The sequence below is a fragment of the Fragaria vesca genome, linkage group LG2, assembly GCF_000184155.1.
Source record: "Fragaria vesca subsp. vesca linkage group LG2, FraVesHawaii_1.0, whole genome shotgun sequence".
In the NCBI taxonomy this organism is placed as follows: domain Eukaryota; kingdom Viridiplantae; phylum Streptophyta; class Magnoliopsida; order Rosales; family Rosaceae; genus Fragaria; species Fragaria vesca.
Genome location: NC_020492.1, coordinates 10414618 through 10425298, shown reverse-complemented (window position 1 = coordinate 10425298; position 10681 = coordinate 10414618). Strand labels below are relative to the sequence as shown.

Genomic DNA, 10681 nt, shown 5'->3' with positions numbered 1-10681 from the left:
CGCCTTAATGCGGTGCTACACTACGCCATCAAGTGGACANACGGGTTGTATAAATATGTGTCCCATACCCCCTATATGAATTAAACACTCAAATAGGGCTACTACGCTTACGTCCAACGCTCACGTCACACCATAATGCGGCTATATGCTACGCCATTAAGGTGGACAGACACATATGGCTAGCTAGCATTTTATATACATACTCTCTCATAAATACATATTTATATCCACCGAAAATCCCATTTTCGGTATCTCTCCACGAGAAATAAAAATCGTCAAAAATTAAAATGACGTCAAAATACTCCACGACATTAATTATTCAATCGTGAACTATAGCATGCATATTATTTCAAATTAAAAGTCCACTCACAAATTAGGCCTAAGCCTGATGTCGATCTGGGGTCTCGTCTGCTCGAGCCTCCTCACGACCTGTTCCAAATATAATATTAATTTCCCAACCAATAATCCAATATTTAATCAAAATAGGCAAAATTACCCGAGAGCCATAATTACGCTCATCATTGCCTAACTTCGAAATTCTTAAATCGGAACGATCCGAACTTAATTATCATACTCAACAGTCGTAAATACCACCTCCTCAAAATACGACTTAAATCCTACGGCCGGATTCTACATTAATTAACCGCCAAAAATACCAAACTTCGGAAATTCACGAACCTATCCAAATCTCATCCAAAAATTCCATAAATCACCTCAATAATATCCTCTTAATATTCTACATCAAAAACCACAAAATTTCCCAAAACAGCGGCGGCGCCGCCGGCGGCCGGCGACCAACTCCGGCGACCTGCAAATGCTACCAAATTTTAACAAAATCTTCCTCTCAATCTCCTCTACAACTTTCATGACCAACACATCACCCAATTCCAAGCCTAACTAGGCTAATCGAACGAAAATAACTTAAAAGCCTAGAAATTTCAACTCCACATTTCTCCTTACCTAGCTCAAGAGGGAGGGAGCTGCTTGGAGGGGTTGTTGCACGGGAGGAGGGCTACAAAACCGTACCAAGCTTGCCTGGATTGGTGGCCGGAGGAGGAAGTTCCGGCGAAAAAACCGATTCGGCAGTCGGAGCTTTCGGGCGGCGTTTCTCCCTCACGACGGCGCTAGGGAGGCTTCCACCGGTCTAGAAATGTTGCTTGGAGGGAGACCGACCGAACGGGACCGGTGCGGCGGTCTGGGGCGGCCGGACGGCGGCGGACGGCGGTGGAGAAATTTCCGGGTGGAGAGAGGAGAAAACCGGGTGGGAGGAGAGAAAATCGGGAGAGAGGGAGAAGAGAAAAGAAGAAGAAATAGGTTGGGCTCGGCCCAGCCGACCCAACACTCCTTTTAACCCAAAATTCCAAAATTCAACACCCCGAAAAATAATACCCGAATAAAAATTACCTTTTACTAGCTAAAATTTACTATTTTTACCGTCGTCGTATTTTCCCCATACGAATTATCCTCCGCACATAATCGTCCCCAAAACCCCTCTAGGGACCAATTAAACTATTTACTCAAAGATCGGGACGGTAAAATTCTTATTATAATCACGCTAGTAAATAAGGTAAAAATATAAGGGTCGGGATGTGACAATTGTTGAAGCACTTGATCGAACTTGTGGCCAAAATGTAGTAGTTATTGTTTAAAAGAACCTATTTGGATGAAGTATGCGAAGGAAAACTACGTAATTTGTTATGATGATGATGGTGAGATTAGGTGATATTAGGTTCCAATCAGTAGACCCTCCTACTGCCCCCAGCAGACCCTCCTACTACCCCCAGTAAACCCCCTACTGCCCCCAGTAGACTCCTGGACAAACCTCCTACTGCCCCCAGTAGACCCCCCTACTGCCCCTAGTAGACTCCTGGACAGACCTCCTACTGCCCTCAGTAGACCCTCCTACTGCCCCCAGTAGATCCCCTAGCTTTCGTCGGAGCCAGTCAACGGTGGCCGGAGTCCGGTCAACGGCTAGAGCCCGGTCAACATCATTGTTCGTGAGAATCCGGTCATAGAAACTTTATTTTATAATAGACTCTTATAATGGTTTATTGTAGTTTATGTAATTCATTAAGGGTATAATTATCTTTCTGCTCTTTAAGTTGGCTCTTGAGAATTTTAAAATCTTATTTTATTAGTAGGAATAAAATTCTTAAAATTAAGACTAGTGGGCATTGTCTCTATTTTTTATTTCAACTTTTATCATTCCTATATATGGCTTTGCTGCTGGTTGTTATATTCTTTACTGGTTCCTATATATAGGGCTGGCATGGAAAAGATTAATAATTCGTGTTTACTAGTTGGTGTGGGGACTTGAGCCCTTCTGATATCGGGTACCAGTCCTACTCCTACAAGAGTAACGCTATAGTGCTGCTAGCCATCAAACCCTTCTCCTAATCCTGCTTATACGAGATGAGACTTCAACCTCACAACTAATACAACAGTAACTTGTATTTGATCTCCCACCCTCAATACCAAGTCCTAATCCTTATTAAAAAGGGACTGTTACTCTATATATACTTGTCCCCCCTTACAACTACTGCAAGTTAGTCAATCATATCTATACATCAGCTGTTATTTGATATCAGATAAAACATGTCTACGGAGGAGAGGCATATATTTTATAGCGCAGTGGTGCAAGTACCAACAAGGCGACCCATACCTACTGTGACGGGCAGGATTCCAGTCAACTTACTTCTCTACAAGGAAACTCGGTTTTGGTTTGATGGTCCAGAAGACTATGAGGATGTTGTTCCGCAAACCTTGGTGGCTGTAGAGGGATTTCTGGGGTGTCGTGAACGCGTGAGTCGTATAGCTGCCCAACAGCTTTTGCAGATGCCTATCCCAGAACAAGAAGTGCCACCTATTATTGACAAGCTTGTTCAGAAGCTTTCGGTGGTGTCTGACGTGCCCAGTCATATGCCTATTACTGTGTTGATATTAGACATCACTGTGTCCTTAATGGGTAGTGCTGACTATGATCAGGTCATTGATTGGGTTGCCAGACAAACCTTCTCGTATTTGGGCCATCCCATTAGAGGAGGTGAGGTTATAGGGGAACCAAGTGCATCATACAAGGCAAGTCGCACTCCTGCAGCTACATCGTTTATTCATGGTTTGAAGAGATTAAGACTTGATACTTTGGAAGAAGCTGTTATTAGAAAGACTCCAACTTGTGCCATCTGTCTTCAGGATTTTGCAGAATCTGTTGAACAACTGATCACTTGTTTGCCCTGCAAACACCATTATTATGTCAATTGCATTGTCTTGTGCCTGGAGATTAATCACATTTGCCCCTTGTGCCGACACCCGATGCCAACTGCGGAAGCCTGCGAGCCATTAACAAATGCTACTGCAAATTAAGTGTCGACTCGCACAACTGAGATGATCCTAAGTGGAATTAATGGTCAGCTTTCACTCTAAAAAGTGGCAGATCAAATCTCAATGGAATGGATGAGACTTGAGAGTGAATGCATCCATGAGATATTCCTTCGATCATTCAGTAAATGACAGATATTGGAAGGAAACACCAGGTACACTCTTTTTCCCTCAATAGAAGATAGAAGATGAGAGGATCTAAGAATGCTTCTTTTAATATTAATAAATTACTTTTTCTTTTTTCTGATAATTAATTAAGGATCTATTAATTAAAGTAACCATCTTACTTGTTGGTCCTATGACCATCAAAACCATGATGGTTGGTAAATTCGATTCCCATGTGAAGGATCTTGTGCTTGTTCTACATGCCATGTGATTGTGAGGGTAATGTACTTTGGAACCTATTTGATGAAAAAAAATAGAAAAAAAGAGAAGTCTCCTGTTACTCAGCAAGATAATAATTTCAGCTAACGCCCCTAAACTCTTGGTTAGGGTATGGAGTGCTACAATAAACTGGAAGATCCCACTGATGGCTGGATGGGAATTAATTTAGTCTTTGTTCTATGATGGAACGAGTGCAGGGTGAAAATTATGTAAGCCTGGGAATGTCAACCCAAGTTTGCAAACTCAGAAATGCTGAGTTTTCTTTTGGTTTGATGTTTACCTTATCGGAAAAACAAACCAACTTTACTTATTCTATAATCAGTTTGGGAGAAAAGACTACTGAAATGAGAAGAATCATATCGATTGTACAGTTAATGACCAAAGCCTCATTGCCCACAGAATCGTCTTCATCCATGCTGCCCCAGAATTGAACCAACCGATTAGCATCATCATCTCTGTCGTCGATAGCATCTCCCTATGCTAACAATCAGGCCTCCAACCTTGTCAATCAAATTTCTTTTTTGTCATCCTGAGAGTGAAATAAATGAACATTATATTTCCGCAATGAATTCATAACAGACACTCTTCCAACTCATCCATGTCATCTTGTCCTCCCTCTTGCAAGCAAATCTGTAAAACAACCAAAGGGTCTGGTATGTCCTTCTACTTCAAAATACTTTATCAAAGACAGGAAGAATTGGGGATATTTCCTTTAACCGTTTGAACGTAAACTCTTAAATGCAAAAACATTAAAACGCCAATCTCCAAGCAGCCAGCAAACATTTAGCAACGGGTTCATATTAACCAACCCTAAAATGTTAATTTTGTCTGCTTGTGTACGAAATATATCAGATGATGCATAGCAATAGAGACATGCATTACTTTGGTTGATGAAAGAAATTTTCATGGAGTCAACCAACTTAGTTCAGCTCCAATATGAATACAATAAGATCAAAAAGCATGAAACTTGCACACATTGGGAGATAGAGAATAGTGATGTTCCATGTACAGGTGGTATTATAGTGTCAAAAACATGTAAAGAAAGTTCCCTGTTTACGGGATGAGAAGCACATGTATCATTAACACAATGTTAATCAGGCATCCCTTACCTTAAGCCTGACATCTGATGGAGAAAGTGGTCTCTTTGGGCTCGAAGGACCTTTGCTGAACTTGTGAACCAACACCTTAAACAATGGTAAAGAGAGTACATACACTGCGGCGAAAATAAAAGGTGCCGCAACAAGCCATCCCAACAACTGCAAAAATTGATAGAAGTGATTTTAAACACTGGTGTTTTTCATTAAGATGCCAAAGAAACATCACGATAGATCACAATATCAGAATGTAATTGATAAATTGTGCACTTTCTCAAGCGTTAGAGTGAAAGTGAACATGCAGGTGTGTGTGTGTGAGGGAGATAGTTATGATGACAAGATGTTAAGTTAGCCACTTACCGCATGAGCAATACTTAATAAGACTTCTTGTGAAGCTTGGAGGGTTAGAACTTTCTTCAAAGCATCAGAAGTCAGCGGAAAATGAGGTCCACCAGTGACGTATTCACCAAAGCGCAAGAAGGGTACCATCAAACTTGAAAGCGAAAAATAACAAGAATCAGGATATAATCAAAGATGTAACATGAAATGCAGGAAAGCTGAGTGAGAGTTGTTTCGATCTCTGTAGACTATAGTTTTCCGTAATCTACATCAGAATATCAGAATATAGAGCGAGCAACTGACATAGCGAAGATGCAGACGCCATAAGATGTAAGCTAAAGAGTACCTGAGTTCAACAGGTGTAGCAATGAGATTAATGAGCATGACAGTTGGGGCATGGCAGCGGGATCCAAGAGATGCAATAGCCAAGCCAGAGAGAATCACAGTAGTCCCTGTGGAAATCCAGCTCGGAAATTGAAGTAGTCCAATCAACAATGGAGGAATAAAATGAAGGCGAAAAGCTTACCGCAGATTGGAAACAGTCCGATGGTAAAGCCAACAGCTGCAGAGAAGGCCAATAGCTTAGGCTCGGCGCCCCTAAATCAAAATTCGAAATCAAAATTATTGATTGTGAAGAATTGAATCTGAAATTAAAGAGGGGAGGGGAGAAGGAGTACCTGCGAAGGATTTCGAGGAGAGGCTCGACGATCTTCTTGTTGAACCAGGTGGTGATCAACCCCAAATTCGCCATCTCCACCACTTCCTTCCTTCCTTTCTTTGCTTTCTCTTATATATATATATGTAGGGAGAGAAAGAGATATATACAGACTACTGGGTTTTCCACATTCTGAATACTCAAATTGGAATTGGAAACTGCGCTCAGATCTAGCAACACAGATTTTTCTGATTCGTTTTGTGTTTGTTACTTGCTGTCGTGAGAGATAGATGCTCAAGACTTTCTTTTCTTTTATAGAGGAGGAGGATGATGATAAGTTGCGTTCTGCTGCGGGACACACACGGTTTCGCGCCCGTATCGACCAATCATTTTCAGTCACGTCATCACCGTCTATGATTGAAATGCAAATAGTGCAACGTGGATGTTGGATTGCTCAAAATCAAAATCAAAGAATCCATCACGGTGATAGTGATACACTTTTTTGTTTGTTTGTTGGGACTTGGGATGATGCTTTTGATTTTTCTACTACAACTCTCAGGATTAGGTAACAAATTCTCATAGTTCATAGTTCATACAATTACCATTGGAATTGCTTCAGTTCAAACACCGTCTTCTTTTGTACACCGGGTATCCTTTCACAGTTTCAAAGAATATCAAGAGTAATGTCAATTATTCTGATAATGAGAACCCATGCTCAAGACACTCTCTTCTGGTATCTTGCATTAGACCTTGAAGCATACTCGGGTTGCTTGTCACAATGGCATCGACGCGCTCCCACAACATATTTTCCATGGACTTCGCATCGTCAACAGTCCACGCATATACCTTCTTCTTTCTCCTGTTCAAACCCACTTGTAAATCATAGATTCCCATAACATATGGATGCATTCTGGGTACCTTACAAATTCTAATGCGTCAAGTTAGAGACATACCCATGCAGAATTCTCACGAGCTTTTCATCAATCAAGGGATGGTACACACCAACAACACGAGCATCTCTCATCCTCAGTAAGTTGGTCCTCACCCCGGTTGAATGATCGATCATCACAATGTACCCCACCTGCAACATTAACAATAACACTCAGCAGGTAACCCCCTTTTGTAATGAAACGCCTAGAATTTGAGTCAAATGCTTTCACTTGGATTCTATAACAGATATAACGAAACTCTTCCAATAATTTAACTTTAATAGCATATATAATGAGAATCCCTGCAGTTTCATAACCAAGCCCTGCAGCAACGTACATGAAGAAACAAAAGATTCTACAAACCTAAAGATGCCTCTAAAGGCCGCCAAAGCTTTTCCTCTCAACTAAAAGAGGTTCTAGATGAGCCAGCATCATCAAGAATAGACATTCACCAACTATCTACGTGTTTGAAGATTTACTTGAAAAATCAAGAAAAGACAGAAACAATAAGAACGCCAACCTAAAAACAACTGCTGAATTCATTGTATTGAGGAACAAAATAGATTAAACCTGATTAGTAATAAAACGGTTTGAATGCAAATGACAGGTATTGACAGGTCAAAAGGTTTAGAAACCCAATCAAAATATATTGCCAAAAGGGATATGGAAGACAGTTTTATACAACTGCATGCTGATACCATCTTTATCATCTCAAAATCTTGCCATAAATAGTTACATTTGTCAACAGCAGTGATGACTTGTTTGGCTATGACAAGCACTAACCCTCAAGGAAACTTAACTGACATTGTACATATAGAAACCTCGCTCTCAATCTTACCCTACTTATCAAATTATCAAATGCTACAACCAACATAACCCATCACATGCTAAACTCCAGCATGCCATCTAAGAGCAACTTTAGCAGACTCTCTATTTTAGCTTTTAGCTATTTTAGAGAGCGTGTTTAGCTTTTTTGGATGTTTTAGAAGCTCCAGCAGCTTGAGCTATTATAACTTTTAGCTATCTCGCTAGCTATATTTAGCTAGCGAGATGACACAGATGAGGCTAGCTATAATTTAATACATTCCTTGTAATATATTTTATGTGATATATAAATATATGTAAATTATTTAATTTCTATTTGAAGAATAATGTTGATGTAATGCTAGCTAAAATAGAGAACATTGATGCAGCCTAGCCAAAATGACATTTTAGCTAATTTGACTAAAATTTAACTTAAAAATGGCTAGCATTGCTAAAGATGCTCTAAGAAATCAATGCTAGAGAGCAGAAAAGGAAAAAGAGTGCATTGCTTTTTACCATGATATCTGAGGATAGTCTGATCACATCCCTTGCTATATTATCACTTTTGGCCCATACAACGCAATTCCTACACTGGATCCTCTCAACCTGGAAAAAATTTAAATTGACAGCCTTGAGGTGGGTAACTTGACAAACCATGCCGACTAAAACTAAAATGATCCAAATGACTAAGGTGATGCAAGCAAACTTACAACATCAAATACATCCTTTGCAAGACCTTTTTCAAACGATGGAGGCCCGACTTTTACATCTAACACCACCTCCCTGACTGAACTTGCTACCAACTAAAACATTATTCAAAACAATGGTCAGAGACCAGATCCATGGGGGTGGGGGTGGGATGGTATGTTTGGCTTAATGAATAAAAAATTAAAAATATAAACTTGCAGATGGTAGTCTATGGATAGGACACACACACTCCTACAGAGAGGACGCCCTGGCTTTTATTAAAATGGTGGAAAAGAGAGAAAATTAAAGCAGATATTCAAAATTACCTTCAGAGCCTCTTCAATTGTAGGAATATTTGCATCGTGGAACTTTGCAGATTGATAACTAGAACCGAGACGTTTTATCTACAACCACGAACTAAAAGTATATTCTCAATCAACATCATCACAAATACTTAAATGCGCAGCTTTTATAGCAAAATATGTAGATAGAGCTAGTACTGTAACAAAAGCCTGGTACATGCTGCTTAATATAATTTATAAGAAAGACACGACTACAAACTCACCTCTTTCATACTGAAGTGTCCAACCTTAGAAGTATTGTTTCCAGATATGCGCTGCAAATCCCTGCCTGTGTCAGTTGAAAATCAAATCTACCAGCAATTTCAAATAAAACTCTGAATATGCAATTTAATAATGGTCCAAAGGAACAAATTACTAGTATCAAATTCTAGTTTATAGAATGTTTTCATGACATATCAGAGATTAAACAGATCCTTAGAATACAAGCTTGATCATGAACGTTGATACCAAGCTAGCAATAGTTTGTAGTTCACATATATGTGGATTTTATCGGTGGCAAAAAACAATTGAATATCAAAATTGCAAGAATAATTTAATTTGAAACTAGTAAATACTGTTAATATATGCAAATCAACATAACATGTATTAATCTCCTAAATCCTTATCTTATGTTTGTAAATAGATGAACCTCAAAACAAGGATTTAACATGTTCCGGTTCTGTACACTTTCTCTTTCTGTGAAGGTGAAATGGAACTCCCAAACCACTTTCCTGATAATTACTTATTAACCATATATTGATATTTTAGATACTGAATCAGCCGGAATACCCAAAAAACAGAATCACATTTTTTATTAGATGCCCTTAAACAAACTCTGATAAGTATGTACGTTTTGAAGCTCCTTCTTGGAATTATCTAAGGTAAGATTTGATGACAGATCAAAGTAATGGATCCAATACTTCATGATGAACTATCAAATTGGGCAATAAGGGGGAGTTCATTGTAGATTCCATTTTCTTCGAAGAAGAAAGTTTAAAGCAATTGTTAATGACTGAAGCAGTCGAATGATGTAAGATGATGATCAACAGCTACGAGGTAAACCTATAGAACTTTGAGAACACTGCACCTGTCATGGAGCGCAAGCAGTACTCCATCTGAAGAACGAGAAACATCAATCTCAATGCAGTCTACTTGAGAATTAAGAGCAGAGTGATAAGCAGCCATCTGTGGAAAACAACAAATTAGTTGTAAGACAGATGGGGCACTCAACAATCAGGACTTGGGAAAGTACCTTCTTGCAGACAAAAAAAGGTATAACTAATTTAAATTCTCAATGTTTACTTTTATGACAGCCAAACAAGCATTATTTGTGACTTATTTGGCACTCAATGGAAGCAAGATGACAATCAGCAGGTTATGGTCGTCATTTACATGATAAGCATGTTATCAGTTTACGGCTAAATAAATCAACAACATGAACTGAGATTCTAATTGAGTTGCTATACTTGAGAACCAAACTAGTAAGCAGAATAACTATTGACTGGAAAAGACAATTGAGGGAAGGGAAGGGAAGAAGAAGACAAGATATGCATACCGTGTTTGGAAAGGCCGAACTTGAGTCACCGCCATGTGCACATACAAGAGGAGGACTATTTAGCCAACCACATTTCTGCAACTGAGTCTGCGGAAACAAAATACTGAAGTTACTATCTGGAAATACAATGAAGATATACACAATCCATATTGGCATTTCTCTTTCTCTTCACACAGTTATAATATACAGAATGAGATATGCATAGTTATAATCAAATTTAGCATGAACCATTATACAATCAGATAGCTAGCTAGGCTAATTCACTACAAGCAAACTAAATGGAGCAGTAGGAGGCCAAGTGAAAACATATAACAAAGAAGAGCATAACGTAACAATGCCGAATAACCCACATACAAAATAACACGCACACTTTTCTAACTCAGCTGAGCCTAAGCATTTTTTCTATCTAAATCTAATTTCCTCAGCTGCATTGAAACTAGAAGATCACAGATCCATAAATCAAAATGAGAGAGAGAGAGAGAGAGAGAGAGAGAGAGAGAGAGAGAGAGAGAGAG

General features: G+C 39.3%; 3 protein-coding genes across 4 annotated transcripts in view; 1 reads left to right on the top strand and 2 right to left on the bottom strand.

Annotated features, from left to right (window-relative positions):
• Window positions 1-2595: 2595 nt before the first annotated feature.
• Window positions 2596-3363, top strand: LOC101295976. Its single transcript, XM_004292359.1, has one exon. It carries the CDS (start codon window positions 2596-2598, stop codon window positions 3361-3363), a length of 768 nt encoding a protein of 255 aa, XP_004292407.1.
• Window positions 3364-3621: 258 nt separating this feature from the next.
• On the bottom strand, window positions 3622-6134 carry LOC101311143. Of its 2 annotated transcripts, none has more exons than XM_004290214.1 (6): window positions 5873-6134; window positions 5722-5792; window positions 5542-5647; window positions 5217-5349; window positions 4872-5018; window positions 3622-4392 (listed from the first exon to the last, which is right to left on the bottom strand). In XM_004290214.1, the coding sequence occupies exons 1-6, from the start codon at window positions 5944-5946 to the stop codon at window positions 4333-4335; spliced, it is 591 nt and encodes a 196-aa protein (XP_004290262.1). In that variant the 5' UTR covers window positions 5947-6134; the 3' UTR covers window positions 3622-4332. The 2 variants fall into 2 exon arrangements, with proteins under 2 accessions (XP_004290262.1, XP_004290263.1); XM_004290215.1 differs by having other exon boundaries at window positions 3622-4291.
• Window positions 6135-6465: 331 nt separating this feature from the next.
• The window catches only part of LOC101310848 (putative glycerophosphoryl diester phosphodiesterase YhdW-like), a 4427-nt gene continuing 211 nt past the window's right edge, over window positions 6466-10681 (bottom strand). The window contains exons 2-9 of the mRNA XM_004290213.1: window positions 10167-10253; window positions 9699-9796; window positions 8836-8896; window positions 8597-8674; window positions 8294-8386; window positions 8100-8189; window positions 6804-6931; window positions 6466-6709 (exon numbers count right to left, since the gene is read on the bottom strand). Of these exons, the coding sequence (XP_004290261.1) occupies window positions 6541-6709; window positions 6804-6931; window positions 8100-8189; window positions 8294-8386; window positions 8597-8674; window positions 8836-8896; window positions 9699-9796; window positions 10167-10253 (804 nt within the window). The 3' untranslated portion in view covers window positions 6466-6540. The remainder of the gene's footprint in view (window positions 6710-6803; window positions 6932-8099; window positions 8190-8293; window positions 8387-8596; window positions 8675-8835; window positions 8897-9698; window positions 9797-10166; window positions 10254-10681) is intronic.